The sequence below is a fragment of the Amphiprion ocellaris genome, chromosome 19, assembly GCF_022539595.1.
Source record: "Amphiprion ocellaris isolate individual 3 ecotype Okinawa chromosome 19, ASM2253959v1, whole genome shotgun sequence".
NCBI lineage: Eukaryota > Metazoa > Chordata > Actinopteri > Pomacentridae > Amphiprion > Amphiprion ocellaris.
In genome coordinates this window covers 11,751,781-11,770,539 of record NC_072784.1, presented here as the reverse complement: position 1 = coordinate 11,770,539, position 18,759 = coordinate 11,751,781, and the positions used below count along the sequence as shown (strand labels likewise).

The 18,759-nt window shown below is 39.0% G+C and overlaps 1 protein-coding gene and 1 long non-coding RNA gene across 2 annotated transcripts; one reads left to right on the top strand and one right to left on the bottom strand.

Annotated features, from left to right (window-relative positions):
- Nucleotides 1–1,859: 1,859 nt before the first annotated feature.
- cnp (2',3'-cyclic nucleotide 3' phosphodiesterase) lies at nt 1,860–11,453 on the bottom strand. The gene is made up of 4 exons (XM_023293508.3): nt 11,317–11,453; nt 5,561–7,027; nt 5,358–5,485; nt 1,860–3,097 (listed from the first exon to the last, which is right to left on the bottom strand). The coding sequence occupies exons 2-4, from the start codon at nt 6,987–6,989 to the stop codon at nt 2,657–2,659; spliced, it is 1,998 nt and encodes a 665-aa protein (XP_023149276.2). The 5' UTR covers nt 6,990–7,027; nt 11,317–11,453; the 3' UTR covers nt 1,860–2,656.
- Nucleotides 11,454–11,531: 78 nt separating this feature from the next.
- On the top strand, nt 11,532–12,781 carry LOC129347635 (uncharacterized). The gene is made up of 2 exons (XR_008599829.1): nt 11,532–12,131; nt 12,276–12,781. It is a non-coding gene; the product is annotated as an uncharacterized LOC129347635 (long non-coding RNA).
- The last annotated feature ends 5,978 nt before the right edge of the window (nt 12,782–18,759 follow it).

Here is an 18,759-nt window from a genome sequence, read left to right as displayed (position 1 = left end):
ACTTTATTGTACACTTTGATGACTGAAACAGATGGAATTTATTAATATAAATGCAATTTTAGCAGGTATTGAATGTAATAAGTCGGTTTATCCATGTAAATCTGAAGGTACTGAGGGAAAAAAAATCACGTTTTACAAATTAGGTTTCAAAATTTAAACATTTTTCTTAGACAATAATTACATTTTATACAATTGATGCAGAATAAAATAATTAAAACAAGCTAAATAACTGCAACAACAACACTTGAATGCCACAAATACATTAATTGATGTATGATAATTGGAAAATAATATAATTTAAACATTTTCAGACTACTTTTTAATAGATTAAATGCATTTTCTGAATGCTTTGCATGTCCAAACAGGTAAAACTTTAATTTTTTTTGCAATTAAGTGATTTTTTTATGTAGTTTTGCAGCTTTTACTTAAATACAAGCTGTAAATACTTCTTATGTCTTTTTTTCAAGCAAAAGCACCAACATTCCTAAATCTACATGAGGTTACTGAACACAAGCGGAAACAAACAGGAGATTCCTCAGACAGACTGAAGGTTTCCTCAGAAACGCACCACTGAAGGAAGAAACAGGACAATCATCCAGCGCTGCATCTGATTGGTTGTTGTTGTTCTTTATCTGAGCAGCAGCCAATCAGGAAATGACTTGATCCTGCACATCAGGTCTGACAGCAATGATTCTGCAGTCTGAGGGGAGTTATTAATGGCTCTGAGAGCAGCAGGTCAGGGTCTTTTACCTGCCTTTGACCTCAAACTGGGGCAAATGCTTTTATTTTCAAAGGTTCTGTGGAGACTCAATACACTTAAATCATCAGTTTTCTTCTGCTCAACCATCTCTGATTGGTTTAAAGCTTTTACAAATCATAAACTTCTGCTATTTTAAGGTATATCTACAATTTCAGCTTCATATGTTAGGAATTTTCTGAGAATTTTTGGTAAAAATTACCCATTGACCCACTTATAGCAAGTTTTTTCATACAAAATTTGCATCTGAACTAAAATCTCAGGAACAATTAAAGACAAAAACCTGAAATTTTCAGTTATTTGTCATCATGTAATTGATTCAGAATCTGTAATATTGGACTAAAAGATCAAATAATCTCTGACTATAGGTGAGTTGAAATATGACAAAAAGTAGAAGCTGTCATGAAAACTTCCATCTTTGAGCTCATTAACAAAACAAGTGATAATTCAGGAGTCAATAAGTGATATATTCTGAAAAAACAATATAGCTGCATGTCACAAACATACGAAATTAAACCTATTAGGACAGATTTAATATGAAATACCTGATGGCAAAACTGAAAATATTAATCTTGCTGAACTTTCAACTGATTGAGCTTTTAATTTGAAAGGCTCTACAGCAATTTAATACATTTGGAGTAAGACTTAGTGATTGCGCATGATGGTTGGTGTATAACATTGCTATTTTTAGTGAATTTATTAACTTGTAAACAGTCCACACACAAGAAAAGCTTAACTTCCTGCATCTTTTCAGTCACCAGGAGGAAAATTAGTTGCAGATTTTGTGCTTTGTCACTCTGAGATGCAAAATCTGAAAGCTTTTTGGTGTTTTTTCTGCACCAGATTCTTACTCAAGGGGCACAGTGTTTCATAATGCACTATTTGGGGAGTTGTGTAAAGATTATACATGATTACACACCGATCTGAAGTTACTAGAGGTTATTCGACATCACCTCATCCCAAAAACCTCAGTGTTGGTTATCATGCAGCAGACTGAGCCGTCAGCGCCTCCTGCTGGTCCAATCTGTCAACTACAAGCTCACACTGTGGGAAAACGACCACACGCAGATAAACTGACCCAGTAAAAGAGAGACGGGCAAAGTTACTGGAGCAAAGCATGTTTCTTTTTTATTAAGTGTACAAAACAAGTGCAAAAATAGTGATTCGTAAGAGCCGCGCAGACTCGCCCTTCAAAAAATTACAATCACAGAGGATACAAATCAATACATGAAGTGCTTTTCAAAGAGGATAAAAGGAATCGACGGTGCGGTCTGGCGCAGCAGAGGGAAAGATTGCGCAACACGGACTTGGATTCACAGCGTCTGATAAGTGCAAACTGCTGGAATAAAAACAAACGCCAAACAGCATTCTCCCCTTCAAACGATGCACAGTGCAAAGACTCAACAGGGAAGGATCTCTATAGATGACATTCATTCTAATACACTTCATCAAATAGATAACTTCGGCCCGATGCTACCGTCAATGACTTCCTACGCTGCTCAAACACACACACGGAAATGCTACTGACGACTCCAGACTGTCTGCAGGTGAGTTAATGATGCATGCAAGCTAGTTTATTATCACGTTTGAGTACTGGAACACTGAGAGGAGAGAGTCTAGGGGTTACTGTGGAGCTGTGGGAGTGGAGGCGGCTACTCTACGTCACACTGCAGCTAAACGAGACCTCAGCGGGACCACCGGGTGCTGAAAATACCGAACCATAGCGACGACGAGCCCAACCGGATTAAAGGCATCTTGGGTTGTGGTGCAAAAAAATCAACGGTAAAAACAACAACAAAATAAAGAAGGAAAAAAAAGGCACACAGCTCGTGGAACCCGAACCCGGCTGAGTTGGGATCCACCTGCAGACCACACATCCCCGCCGCCACGTCCTGCCCTTTACAGTATGGCGCACTTTGGCTTCTTCTTCTTCTCCGGTTCTTTTTTGGTCGGTTCCGGCTCCTTGCGGCCGTAGAAGCTGGAGAAGCAGGCCGGAGCGCCGATGGGCTCCCTCAGGCTCAGCAGCCACCTCCCCTCGCCGTAGTACGTCAGCGAGCCCAGCTCCATCTCCTCGGCCGGCTCCCCCTGCTGGCCGTCCTGCTGCAGCGCCAGGATGTCCAGCAGGTCCAGGCCCGTCTGCACCGGCTCCACGCCCTCGGCGCAGCCCAGCGTGATGTGGGCGCGGCTGCCCGGCGGCAGGGAGGAGGACTGCTCGGCGTCGGCCGGCCACAGCTGGAGCTGCTCGTCGGTCAGCGACACTCGGGCGCCGACGGTCCGAGGAGTGACGAAGAGGGCGGTGAGGGAGACCTCGAAGGCAGAACCGTAGAGCGCTTTAACAGCCTGACGGTGGAGGAAATAAAAAAAACAAGAAGTTTATCAACACATTCTGGGTTCTTCTGCTCCACCAGCTCGGATTTGCTTCAAACTACCTGCAGCTTCACTGTTAAATATTAATTAAATTCTTGATTTAAGTGCTGTAAATACATTTTCTGAATTAAATTTGAACTACAACACACCCCATAATAATGATGCTCACAGTTGGTTATAGAGAAAATTAACAAAAATCCCATTTAGTGTTTAGATTGTGACACCTAAAGTGGATAAAATTGTCTTGCATCATTTTGAATCGATTTTGGTCATTTTGTGTCATATGATTGTTTTTTGCACGACTTAAACTGTTGTTCACACTATAATACATCCCATAATACTGATGCCCAAAGTTGGTTGTAGAGAAAATTGATTTAGTGTTCAGACTGACACTTGGATGGATGTCAGTTTTTTTCTCCTTTTACATATATTTTTTTTATATAATATATTGCTTTCTAATCTGTTTTATTTGGAATTGTAACATTAAATGCAGTAAATAAGTCTTATTTTTACTGGTGTAACTGACACACTCACTGCAGCTCAAATTTAAATATTTAAATTCATACTGCACCTTTTTCCACTTTATTGTACAATTTGAATTCTGAAACAAACAGAATTTATTAATATAAAATAAACTTAACAGTGGCTGAATGCAACAAGGTTTGTCCATATAAATCTGAGATTCTAAGGAACAAATAAATCACTTTTTACCAATTAAATGTTTTCAAACAAAACTTATGCTAAGCTTATATAAAAATTATCGTATTTTATATCTTTGTTGCAGATTAAAATGATTAAAAGAATCTAAATCTTGACCAACAACTACAGTTAAATGCCACACAGTAGTGCATGTGAGAATTATAAAATAATCTACTTATGAATATATTTTAATAGATTAAATGTACAGTAATGCACTTAATAGTCTGGGTCTGATTTGCTTGAAATTTTCCCCTTTACCAAGTCAGCATATTAAAGATAACTGAAATTTTAGCTTCATATATCAAATACTTTGAGATATTTCAAAAATAAAATCACCTGTCAACCCACTTCCAGCAGGTTTTTTTCTCTCATTGAAATATGAGGCTGTTTGAACCACATGTAGCTGCATGTCACAATAATAAACCTAAACATATAGAATACTTTTATTATGAAATACTCAGTCACAAAAATGCAAGTAAACTTACTTTCGTTGAACTTTAATAAACTAAGTAGGTTTGACAAGTTGCTCTACAAAAATCTGGAGTTTCCAAAACAATTACACAAACAATGAGCTGAAAGTGGGTCAACCGGCAAATAAAAGATCTCAGAAAGTGTTCGATATGTCGAGGTCAGATTTCACAAGTATCATTAGAAATATTCACATTTTATGGTGGAAATTCTTAAGTGAAATTAGGGATTTGAAATTTTTGGGAGAGATTAAATGATTATGGATAAAAAAACTGTTGGAAGACATGCACAGAGGATCCTGAAAGACCTCTTCATTTGCCAGAAAATTCGAGGCCAACAGGTTTAAAAAGTTTTTTTTTACTCCAACTTTAATCATAAGGAGAAGGAGGAGAAGAAGAAATATTTTAACTGGCTGTAATATCACAAAAATGAGCCAGATTTGTCATTTATGTCACACAGGTGCTGAAAAAGGTAGAGCCCAATATGTTGCAGGACATTAGGGTTGCATGTTTTAAACTATTTCTTAATTAAAAATCGGGACCATTATCATAATCATTAACTCATATTGAGTATAACAGACGCTTGTTCTGTGTCGATATTACCATTTTAGTTAACAAACACATGATTTAGGACACAAAGTGGCTCTATTACAGTCCTGGCTAGTATTAAATACTCTGGCAATTTCTGGAGGTCATTAACCACCACTTAAGTCTTCATCATGGTGCCCCTTTTCTAACTAAACTCCCACAATGTTCTCTGCTTGCCTGTAGTCTGAGCGATGCCTTCTCTGGTCTCTACAGTACTAAACATTAAGAGGCTCGACAAATTAACAGGATTTAACCTCTGAAACATAACTGAATTAAAGCATGAGCCTCACTGTTTCAAATTGCAATATCATTTGAAATGGATTAATTATTCAGTGCAAACAAACCCTGAAGTACAGCATTAAGATTCTGTTCTACCACATATCCCGAAATCAGATCGAACAAATGGACTCAGAATGGAATTAATCACAGATATTAATAGGAACTAAAGCTATTAACCAGACGATTAAATGGTTTCTTACTGGATTCTCTGCGTACTCTTTGGCACCCTCAGCTTTTCCATAGTTGCAGAACTTTGTAGTGCAGTGCAGAGCTCCTTTGGGTTTAAAGTACTGCTCCAGGTCCACCTCCTTCTCAGCTTTTCCCGTGACTGCAAACAGAAAGCAAGACTTTAAGCACAAAACATTCTTACCGGTGCAAATGTGTTGACTTTAAATACACTCACAGTCGGCGAGGTGCTTCTTGAAGGCCTCAAGGGTGTCGAGTGTCTTCAGGAAGTCCATCGACGTGCAGCGAACCTTCTCCTGAACCGACGACAGCAGGAACCAGCCGAAGAACAGGGGCAGGTCCACCTCCTCCAGTGGGGCCTTCATGGCCTCCAGCTGGGCCTCCTGCAGCCCATGTTTGCTCTTTTTGCTCAGCTCCGGAACATCTCTGCTCCACTGGGTCTGGGTCTGCAGGAAGATGGCCACCAGGTGGTTCTGCTCGGCGATCTCGCCCAGGCGGGCCAGCCGGTCCTGGGTGTGGTTGGTGTCGTCCACCACGATGAGCACGGAGGAGGAAGCTGCCGCGTCGCTGCATCGGGCGACCACTGCATCATCCAGAGCCTTGTAGCCGTCCGCTGAAGGACTCTCCGGCTTGATCCCGTGGTCGTCGGCACTGATGACACAGCAGTGGTCCTGGTAGGCATTGCCGATGGCGCGAGCCAGGAAGCTTTTACCGCTGCCGGGGAGGCCTCTGAGGACGACGAGGGTGCGGGAGATTCGCAGGGCGTCTTTGGTTTGTTGCTGTTCCAACAGTGCGAAGGACAAGGAGCCGGACGCTGGGGTTGGATCTTCTTTCTGCTCGGGTTCTGCTGCTGCCTCAGCTCCTTTATCTTCAGGTTTAACCTCCTCTTCTGCAGGTTTTTCATTTTCTTTTGGTTCCTCCACCTTCACTGTTGCGGGTTCGGTCACCAACACAGTCCCTGCTGCTTCTCCGGCCTCTTTCGGCTCTGCTGCTGCAACTCCGGCCTCTTTCGGCTCTGCTGCTGCAACTCCGGCCTCTTTCGGCTCTGCTGCTGCAACTCCGGCCTCTTTCGGCTCTGCTGCTGCAACTCCGGCCTCTTTCGGCTCTGCTGCTGCAACTCCGGCCTCTTTCGGCTCTGCTGCAACTTCGCTTTTCGGCTCCATCGTGGTTTCCGGTCCCTTCTCAGCGTCCTCCTGGCTCGGCGGCTGCGAATCCACTGGCTGCTGCACGGCGGCCGGTTCAGGTGATGTTTGCTCTCGTGTTTCGGCTTCTGGAACCGATTCTGCCGACTTCTCTGGCTCCGGTTCAGGGCTGCTCTCTGCCAGCGGCTCTGGCTCATTCTCTGGCACCGGTGGCTGTTTAGTGTTTTCTGGTGTTTCAACTGGGTCAGAGATCTTTTCACATGACTCATGTGCCTCTTTGGCTGAGCTGTCGTCATCCTTCGCTTCTGGTTTTTCCTCAGGCGGCGTCACATTCTCTGTTTCTGGGCCGTCTGAGTTGAGGCCGTTCACCGTCGGCTGACTGGGCTCCTCCTCAGCAGCTGGTGGCTTCTCAGGCTGCGTGGCTTCGTCTGGCGTCGCCACTTTCAGGGCAACCTCTTTTTCCATTACAGCGTCCGAAACCTCGCTGCTCATTTCAGTATCCATGTTGGGTTTAAAGTCCAACTTTACACACCACCTTGTACCTTAAACACACAATGACGTGGACAGAAATCAGCTTAATCAGACCAGAGACGACTGAAATCAGCAAACCAAATAAAGACAGATGGATTAAAGGCTGGAGAAGAGTTTTATACTCATATTCTTAACTTTTTTAGAGATTCTTTGCTACAACTGACATTAGAAAGCAAATTAAAATGTCTGACAGATGTTGTATTTCAGAAAAAAGGTCAAAACCATAGTGTAAATCTACTGGTGCAACTTAAAGTCCTGCAAAATTTTACTTACAGTACTTCGTATCCCTAAATTAAATCCAACTGAGATGGACTTAGATGGGCCTGGTTGTATTTTTGTAACAGTATTTATCATAAAAACCCTTAGCATCCAGCATTCCTTCAAATATTTAGATATGCAAATGAATAATTTGAGCTTAAAAAGGTGAAATTAACGCTCAAAAGTTACATTTGTTTGCATTAAAACCTCAAAAAAATGCACCAATTCTGCCAGACCTTATGTTCTTCTAGAAGTCAAAATCAAATAGATATCCAGTAAATTCTGCATGTGCAGGAGGTGAATAAAATATAGAACTTAATGCAATTTCCCTGCAACCAATTAAAGCTTTTAGAAGGGGGGGGTAAATTCTCGTATTCTGGCTTCTCAAATGTGAATACGTTCTGGTTTTGTTCCTCCTTTTGTTCCAGTAAACTGGGTGTATTTTGGTTGTGGACAAAACAAGACATTTGGCATCACTTTCTGACATACTACGAATAAATTTTCTGGAAAATCAATCAACAGTGGAGCTTACTTTTAGTTACAGTAACACAAAGACGGTTCTGGGAAAATGACAACGCTGTGCTCCTTATTCAAATCAAAATTTGAATAATAAAACAGAAACGCAGCAGTTCAAAGGCTTACAGAAACAAGCATGTATGCAAAAACACTTATTTAGCTGCACCTAACTTCACAAGCAAACTAAGGATAGTTAAGAAAATGTGGCAGTGCAGAAAAGTGTGAAAACTTCACAGCATAGTCGTGGTTTCTGGCTGCAAACAAAGGCTGGAAAAGAATTATTTCCACATTTCCCTGAATGAAATCCAACTGAAATGGATTTAGATTGTCCTGGTGATGTTTCTGAAGCAGTATTAAATCGTAAATATCCATAAATGTAAGCAAACAGGCTCTTCAACCAGCAATATTTTAAATATTTAGATGTGCAGGTGGACCGCCAGAGTGTAAAGATTGAAATCAAAGCTCAACAGTCTAAATATTTAACATTTAAAAACCTGCACCGTCACTTTGGAGTCCATTGTAGAGACCAGAAGTTCTTCTGAAGGCCAGAATCAAATATTCATTGAGGTCACAAGCAGGATGTTACTCAATATTTTAGATTTCAGGGCAGATCTTTCTCGTATATTGCGCCGTTTTTTCAATAATCATTTGCATGTGTGGATAAAATCTCTTATGATTTCCTCCTTGAGCTTCCATTTTTGGAATAGGTATAGGAAAAGTGACTGTCTGAGCTGCTTATTCAAATTTTAATATGCTAGCAACAGAAATACAGCATAAAGAAACAAGCATACATGCAAAAAAATGTGAATTCATACATAGATCCACCGTTTATCAGGTCAATTAGTCAAATATTTACATGTGAAGGCAAATAAAAAGTGAAATTAAAGCTCAAGGGTCTATTTTTTTTTGTCTGACTGCACTTTTTTCAAATCTTTTATGCAATTGAAGGACAAAAATCAAGATTTCAGGGTTTACTTTTCACACATTACATCATTTTTCCAATAAACTGTTGCACAATTTAACGTAAATTCTTCCTTGAGCTTCCATTTTTGTGCAATAGATTGATTGCAGCCTGGCAAAAAGACTGAAACTGCGCAGCTTATTCAAAAATTAATTCACATTTATCTGCTCAGAACAGAAAAACGGCAGTTCAATGGTATAAAGAAACATGTATGCATTTAAAATACTTGATTTAAACTTTCCAGTGAACAACTGAGGGTTTTAACTTTATAGTGCAATAAAATCCACAATATGGCAGGTTAATTAGTCAAATATTGACATGTGAAGGTGAGTAAAAAGTGAAATTAAAGCTCATTAGTCTATTTTTTTTAGGTCTGACTGCACTTTTATGCAACTGAAGGCAAAAAAAAAAAATCAAGTTTTACATCTTTTTTTCTCCAATAAACTGTTGCACAGTTTAATAGAATTTCCTCCTTCAGCTTTCATTTTTGTGCAGCTCTGTGCACATGGAGGCTAAAAGATGGAACTGTGCACCTTATTCAAATATAAATTTACATTTATGCACAGTATGGCAGCTTATTCAATCCAATATTTAAACATGCAGGTGTGTAAAAAGCAAAATTTCAGCTCAACAGTGCATTTTATTTTGCACAAAAACTTGCTTTGTCACATCTAACTGCACTTTGTTACAATATATGTCCTTCCAGGGGCCAAAATCAAGACTTCATAGTGGATCTTTTGACACATTTCAACATTTTACCACTGAGTTTTTGCACACATGGACAAAACATCTTACAATTAGACCCACTATGACAGAACGTCATAGTGGGTCTGCAGCTCTGTGCACCCCGAGGTTAAACGATGGAGCGGAGTTCATTATTTAAATATTAATTCACATTTATGTGTGTTAGGAACAGAAGTAAGTCATTGAAAGAAACAAACATGCATGCCAAAATACTGGATATAAGCCAAGATGTGGCAAAATTTGCCAACAAACAAACAAAAAAAATTTTTTTTCTTTAAAAGCATGGCAAAATCCAGCATGTGGAAGGTTATTTAGATGTACAAATGTGTAAAAAGTGAGATTTAAGCTTTAGAAAAAAAAAAACTTGCTCCGTCACTTCTGACTGCACTTTTTCAGACTATATGTTCTTCTCAAGGCCAAAAATTTACCAAAATCAAGATTTCGTGTTGGAGTTCTCATATATATTGCACTAGATTACCAATAAACTGATGCATGTGTGGATAAATTGCATAAAACTGAACAGAATGTCACCCTTCAGCTTCCATTTTTGTGCAGCAGGAGGGGTGCAGCTCTGTGCACATGGAGACTAAATGATAGAGCGGAGTTCATTATTTAAATATTAGTTTACATATGTGTGTTAGGAACAGAAATACAGCAGAACAGTGGTTAATAGAAACAAACATGAACGCTCAAATACTGGATTCAAGCCAAGATGTGGCGAAATTTGCCAACAAACAAAGAAAATGTAGGTTTTTCCCTAAAAGCACAGTAAAATCCAGCATGTGGAAGGTTATTCATGAAGTATTTAGATGTAGAAGTGTGTAAAAAGTGAAATTAAAGCTCATAATTCCAATTTGTTAGCTAAAAAAAAAAAACTTGCTTTGTCACATCCAACTGGACTTTTTCAGCCTGTGTTAAATTAACTAAAAATCAAGATTTCAGGCTGGATCCTTCATATGCATTGCACCAGATTTCCAATAAATTGATGCATATGTGGATACATTGTATAAAATTGAAGGCAATGTCACCCTTCAGCTTCCATTTTTGTGCAGTAGGAGTGGTGCAGCTCTGTGCACATGGAGGCTAAATGAAGGAACAGTGCACCTTATTTAAATATTCATTTGCATTTATCAGCTATAAAACTGAAACACAGCAGAACAGTGGTAAAGAGAAACACAAACATGACCTTTAGAAACACTGTTTAAAGTTTGGGTGAGAATCTTCGCTGCTCGCCACCAAACAAAGGCCGGTTCAGAAAACGGGGCTGATTTCTCCACCTCAAACGTGTTTCGAGGTCATTCGGTGAAGTTTTGTTTCTAAATTACTGGATACAGCCGCCGTGAGAAACCACATGGTGTCAGGAAGCAAACAACACAATGTTTCAACAAAGACGCTCAAGCGCAGCGACAAAAAAAAGAGAAAAAAACGCCACAAAACGCGCACTTTGACAGCTTTAAATCTCCATTTAAACGAGCTGCACTGAAATGCGACACGTATCTTCATATCTGAGGCGAGTTTGAGGGAAATATTGTTGAGAAATGAGTGTGTTTTGCAGTAGCAGTCGAAGGCCGCGTTCGAATGCGGCTTTAAACAAAGAAAATCGATAGTTTGGAGACGTTTGAGGAGCAGCACGTTGTGGCAGCGACGAGACAAAAAACTGCTCATCTGGAAATCAGACAGCAGCTGCCACGTCTGAGGGACTCCCAGAGAAGGAGAAGAGCTGGGAGGTAAAAGAGGAACTAACTGGAGGTTAGAGGGAACAAAGGGAGGCTGCAGGAGGCTGGAGCCGCTCAGAGGCGCTCAGGTTCGGCTGGAACTCACCGGTCCGGCTGCTGGAGCTGCTGGAGCCGCTGACCACGCGTTCCTCCTTGGATACAATGACACGGCAATCCTGGAGATCCACATGCACCCGCCCCTCTTCAAGAGCAGCAGGGAGGAAAAAAACTGAAGCTGCCGGAAGCGCGCAGCAGCTGGGCGGGGCCGCGGACACGCCCCTGACGCGCCACCGGAGAGACTTTTACGCACAGAAGCCCATTTCACATCATTTTATCTATTACTTTTCTATTATTTTGATATCATTTGCTTAGATTTTTGAAAAAAAAACAGGAATAGAATAGAAAAATTGAAATAAATAAAATAACAAAACGGGCTGTACAGTTGTGTAGTGGTTAGCACTTTCGCCTTGCAGCAAGAAGGTCCCTGGTTCGCGTCCCGGCTTTCCCGGGATCTTTCTGCATGGAGTTTGCATGTTCTCCCTGTGCATGCGTGGGTTCTCTCCTAGGGGCTTTCGACCAAAGAGCACCAGGTGCTAGGTTGGTTCAAAGTTGAGAGCCAGTACTTTTTTGGTTCAAATCTCATGCCGCCCCAGAACGGGTTTGTGTTTCCATTCAGAAGGAGCAAAGTTGGAGCTGCGTCATTGCGCCACCACAAAACGTGTGTACGTCACTGCGTACGTAGCCGTTCAACAGCGTTCACGCCGTACGGAAACCCACACAACAACAATGGAGGACTTCATTGGAGTGGTGTACAAGGCTTTGCTAGTGTGTCTCGCCATCGCTGAACAGCAAAACCTTCTGTTAGGGGTTACCCATCGGCGTCGCCGTTCCAATGTCCGGCGATCACGTTTGAGAAGAAAGGTAATTATCAAAGACGTTTGGATACTTAACAGTAAACGTGCTAGCGTTAGCTTAGCTACTTAGCTTCGACTACGCTTGCATTGATTACTTAGCGGTTAAACACACACAATAAGTTGATGATCATATCTATGTTTATCTTTTTAGATGTCACCCCGCCCTCTGCCCGTGACATGCTCGGCTCTCAACTCTGGCCACCTCTGGCCCAGCAACGAGTTGGTGCCCGAAACGGCCCCAGTTTTTGGAGCCCGGAGCCGCAGCTCCGGTGGTCGAAACACAAAAAACCGGCGCCAAGTCGGGCGCCGGCTCCAACTCCGAACGGGCTCCACCCCGGTCGAAAAGAGGGTACTCCGGCTTCCTCCCACAGTCCAAAAATATGCTGAGGTTAATTGATTATTCTAAATTGCCCGTAGGTGTGAATGTGAGAGTGCTTGTTTGTCTTTGTATGTAGCCCTGCGACAGACTGGCGATCTGTCCAGGGTGTCCCCTGCCTTCACCCGAGTCAGCTGGGATAGACTCCAGCCCCCCCGCGACCCTAGTGAGGATTAAGCGGTGTATAGATAATGGATGGATGGATGGAAAATAACAAAACACACACCAGTGAGAATAAACTGTAATGTTTTACATATTAAAGCTCCCACATGGTGAAAGTCCATTGTTATTGTGTTGGTGGTTGTTTGAGTTTGAGGTGAAAGCTGATTGATGATTTTCTTAAATTTTATTTAGTTTTATTTTACTGCTACCTGACACCTGTTTTACAAACAGTTTTACAGCAATTTTTTTTAACAATTTACTGCTATTGTTATTTATTTCCCCGTTTTGTTGTATATTTGCAGGAACAAAAACCTTTTGATTTACATGTTGACTGTAAAATAAATAAATAAATAAATAAAATAGAAATAGGCTGAAACTGTGAAAAATATCCACATAAAAAAAAATCTGTATTTTTGTAAATAGTAATGTCTTCTTTTACCATTCAATTGCACTGTCTTCTGTATTTAAATCAGCTAAAAATGTCATTATTTTTACAGAAATGTGCTATTATCTGAAAAGAAAATTAAGTATATTATGGTTTTAAAAATGGCAAATTATTTTCTTAATTTACAGATTTTCTGTGTTTTCTTAAATTACAGATCATATAGTAAAATCACAGATAAAAGTAATAATTTCTGTTAACAATAAAGAAATTAATATTTATGAAAATATCAGTACCAATTTTACAGTGTGTGATCTTAAAGTTACAAAAAATTAAAAATAAAATAAAATCTGTATTTAAATCAGCTAAAAAATATACAATTTCAGAGATATTTGCCGTCACTTCAGAGAAGAAATTATGTATATTAAGGATTAAAATTTGTAATTTTTTTTACTGTTTATAATGTTACCAAAAAAGCACTCATTTAAATCAGCTAAAAATATCTTTCTTTTTTTTTAAACAGAAATTTGATAATATCTGAAAATAAAATTACTTGTACTGAGGTTTAAAAAATGTCAAATTATTTTCTTAAATTACAGATATTGTCTAGTAAAATCACAGAAAAAATATTAATTTCCATGTTAACAATAAAGGAATTAATATTTATGAAAATACAGTATTTTCACCAATAGCATTTAATTCTTTTACAGTGTGTGACCTCGAGGTTTCTCACTTGATAATGATCAAAACATGAAATTTTGGTTGGTTTAAAGGAATATTCCACCTTAAATCTTTGAATGTTGACCTAAAAGGTTGGTTTCAGGAAGTATTCCACCTACAATCCAGACTCCTCATAATGACGTTTGAGATTTATGCTGCTGTTATTTGTTTAGTCCAGACTAAATTACAAAAATCCACAACTGTAATTTTATTTCAGGACTCGGTTATTAAATGTCAAAATAATCCATGTGACTCTAAAAACTCAACAGCTGTACAAACTCTAAGATTAAACTCTCCACAAGGATCCAAAATAAGTTGGACTTCTACATGAGAGCTTTAATTATTCTTCATCTACTTCCTGAAAAGTTTGGTCAATAAAAAAGACAAAAACTAATATTTTCAGCAGAACTAAAGACAGACTTTGCGATTTTTCTGCTCACATGTTGTGTTGTTGTAAACTTACTCTTTCAAATAAATAGCCGCCTAACCCCCTGGAAACCAGTGTTTGTCCTGTTTTTGTGTTGCTCCTCAGTGACCTTAGACAGCCGGGTCCTAATGGTTTTTGAGCAACACACCATACTATGATGTTTTTACAATGAGGGTTCTACTATGGAACCAGTTTGACATGTTCAGGTGTTCTTTGTGTGGAAACTCAGAGATTTCAGGTATCAGAAGGTGGTTTTCAACTTTCTTTGTTAACTTTCTGCTTCAACTTTAAATTAAATTTCCTTCACTAACCCAGCCCTCTGGACTTCCAGTAAGCTGTGTTCCTATTGGCTGTCCAGGTGGCTGCTTGGTGTTATCAGGAACACCTGAGCAGCTCAGTGTCTTCCTCGTTTATGTGGCTGCAGGCAAACATTTCTTCTGTTTCTCTTCACCACTGAACCGGGTTTGGCTCCATTGCTTTAATTTGTTCTTTAGGCGTTTGCTTGCAGCTTCCAGCAGTAAAATCATCTTTAATGTGTTTCTTGGTGTGTTTTAGGGCTTTGTACTGGATAGTTGTCTTGGTAAATGTGGTGCTTTAGCCACAGTTAGCACATGGTGCTGATGTTTGCAGTGATTAGTGGATTTGGTACAGCTGAGTTGTGTCTTTATCTTGGCTGTAGTGAGTCTTTAGAGGTTTTTGGTCAGACACATTCTGTATTCTTGTTTGAGAACCGATGTTGGTTGTCCAGAAGGTAAGAGTTCCTGTCCTGATTCTCTGTTCTCAGACGTTCTCTGGTAGGCTGCAGGAGACTTCAGTGTTTGGGTTGTGCTAGTTTGGTTTTTGTATGGTTTCATTTGGACGACTATCTTGAGGCCCCTCCATGTGGTTTAGTGAGGTTTTCTGGAACAGTTCTACATAGCAACCTGCAGCAGAAGAGACTTTGAGAGTTTTTAGGAAGTTCTGGAGACCAGACTTTAGAGCAGCAGAAACATTTGTCAGCAGTTTGAGCAGGAGAAGGTGAGCTTCAGAGTAGAAATGAGACAGAAACCTTCTTGACCCGTGTGGTGAGGTCCTGTACCAAGAGTTTGAGCAGGTTGTGAAGAGTCTGTAGTTCTTTGGTCTGAAAGCACAAGAAGAGTCGGCTCATTAAAGGAGAAAACAGGAGATATTGTTGGTTCTTCTGTCGCTCTGCAGTTTCCTTAGACTGAATATCAAGTTTATATTTTAAATGATTTCCCATGTGAGCCCAAGAAGACTTCAATAAACTCCCTCCATCCCCTGAGCACATATTTTATTATCATGTTAAATCTTTTTTTTAATGTTTTTGAGTTTTAATCATAGTTTTAGCATAGTTTTTTCTCTTTGCTTGTTTAGTTTTGTCATCTGTGTGAAAGGTGCTAAACAAATAAAGTTGAAGTGATAAACTGAATAATTGACTAACTCATGATTATGACAACAGAAGTATTTTCATTGTGATTTAAGGGTTTGTTTCATTTTTAAGGTTGGGGTTAAAGTCTTGACAGAAAAAAGATTAAAGAAATAAACTACATTTAAAAAAAGCAATTAAATCAAAGGAAAAAAGCCTTTAATACTATCAAACTTTTAAAAAGAAAATGAAACATTAAATACAATTAAATTACATTAAACAGACAAAATATTTAATTAGATAATTAAACAGAAGATACAAAACATGTAATTATGAAATTAAACAAATTTTTTAAACAAAAATATTAAACATTAAAGATGAAATATTTTAGATAATTAAACATTTAAGAAATACAATTAAACAAGTAGAATATTAAACATTTTTTAAAAAAAATACAAAACATGTAATTAGATTACTAAACCTTTAAAAAGACAAAACATTTAATTAAAAAATTAAATGTTTAATTAGAAAATTAAATCTTAAAGACAATAAAACTTTAAATAGGAATTAAACAGAAAATACAATGAAGCATTTAAAAAAAAAAATTAAACATCAAAAGGTGGTACAACATTTAGAAAGAAAAACCTTAAAGATTTAATCGAAAAATTAAACATTGGGAAAGAAAAGGAAATTTTTCAAACAAGCCGATAAAACATTTGAGAAAACAACAATTAAACATTAAAAAAGAGAAAACATTCGAAATCAAAAAAACCCTAAACATTTAAGAAGGATCAAACTAAAGACAAAACATTTGAAAAGACATCAGTTAAACTTTAGAAGATCAAATTAAACAGAAGAGACAATAAAACGATCAAAAAGAGCAAAAACAGATAAAGGTATTAAAGCATTTTCAAGTCTGAAATGAAAACATCAAGTTGTTTCTTCAAACATTTCCTCTTTCTATGTTCTTGGTTTGATTGTGGACAGATTTACTAAGTGCTCATTTCAGAAAACTGCTTTCCAGATAAAGTCTACTAGAGGTTGAAGGCATTGATCAACCTTCTGATCTCCACAAACTTTACTGTTCAGTGAAGAGAATCAAAGTTTGTTCAAGATTTCTAAAGAACCCACAGGTGAAGGTCTGAGAAGAACACAGATGGATGGTCTAAATGTGAAATCAAGACTCATGGTCACAAGTTTTAAGGCTTCTGTTAACCAGAGAGTTCAAACTAACAGAGAAGTACTGAGAAACTTTTAAAATTTCAGTGCTCAGACTGTCTGAAGGTTCAAACTAACAGAGAACTACTCAGGAACTTAGAAGATATCAGTCCTTGGACTGTCTGAAAGTTCAATCTAACAGAGAACTACTGTGGGACTTAGAAAATTTCAGCCCTCAGACTGTGTGAAAGCTCAGGTCCTGAGGACTCGGGAGGTGTGGAGGCTTTGGAAAGTCTTGGAACTGAGGGTTCCACCCTCCAGCACAAAGGCTGAAGTCCAACCTCCTGAGAAAAACGGTCGAGTCGAGACTCGAGTTAAAAAAAAAACTCGAAAACGACAAAAAATAGATGATAAATGCGCAAAAAAAGGAAGAATTAGTATCTGAGCGAGTAGCTCAGAGGGATAAGAGGAGAGACTACAGAGCGGAGGGTTGCAGGTTCAAGACCCACCACCGGCACTTTTCTTTCTTTGTCTTTGTCAGGATTTTGATAAAACTTAAGAAGGGTCTGGTCTTGAACCAGCGACCTGCAGCTCCATAGGCAAATCCTTAACTCACTGAGCTACAGATCAGATAAAAAGAAATAAATTCGTCGTCCCTTTGACATCGTAGTTCCTGGAGTGACCACACGGGCGGAACCGAGGCGGAGTCTGGGTGGGGTCAGGGCGGAGAGTAGGCGGGGAGGTGGGTGGCGGCCTCCCCCCTCTACTCCCCCACCTCCCCTCACCACCCACCACACCTTCCCCCGCCCGACGAGTTCTTCGAGTCGCCACGAGTTCTTCGAGTCTCCATGGGTTTTCCCGAGTTTCTGGAGTTTCCACGAGGTCGGAGGCAGAACAAGTTGTCATGAAGAGGTGTTGAAGTCGGCCAGGATGGAGTGACTTTTTACAGCAACTAGAAGGAAGATGACTAGAAGAGCAGGTCTTTAACCACCATCCATAAAATCCATGGAGTCCCTCCAGAGAAATGAAGGGAGGTCAACTTTTATCACCCTCCATCCAGATGTTCAACTTGATATCTTTACTTTGACATTTTTAGCACCACAAACCTTCAGTATCACACTTTATTTATTGTCATTTATTAGGACTTTAATGGAATCCACCAGCAGATTTAGTTTTTGTTGACAAACTTTATTCTTGTCGTCGTGGGACTGCAGTATTTAAAACTGCTCCTTCTATTTGACCTCATTTATTAGTTTTAGTGGAGAAAGTTATTTTAATTGTCGATTAGTCTCTTAAAAACCAAATACTAAATTGGATTTGTCAAGAGGTTTAAATTTCTTACTTTGTCATATTTCAAATATGACAAAAAATATAGAAATAAAGCGTCTTGAGACAATTTGACCTGTAATTGGCATTATATAAATAAAATTGAATTAAAATTGTATGTATCTTGTAATGTTGGAGTAATTCAGCCATATATGCTGGAAAACACATTTTCTTTGTCCATTAATCTGTTGATTGTTTTCTCCAGTATTTCAATTCTTGTTTTGGTTTATAAAATATCAAATCCAAATATATTAAGTTTAATGTCATAAAAACCAAAAAGATTTACATTCATGATGCAGGAATCAGGCAGGTTTTGACTTTTTATCTTAGTTTAGTCAAAAAGATAGTTGATAATGTGTGAATTGTTGCAGCTTGTGAGCCGTAGAAGGTTTTAATCTTTGGGGCCGAGTGTCAAAAAACATTTAGAAACCATCATCAACAAAACACTCAACAAAGATTTGAACATCATTAAAGGGAAATCCAACTTTTGCACGACAATGTCTAATTTAAGGACATTTATTTCCAACGGTAGTGTGTGATATTCATCCTCTGGAGCTTTCTCTTCACATCATCTTCCACCTGGACTGGTTTGGTCGGGAGCATGTGCAACAAACATTTGAAAAACTGCACTTTAACATCAATAAATGACACTGAAGTTTAATCTCTACATAAATGAGACTGAGTCTGGATGTGCTGCTCTGTCATTAACTCCTAAGTT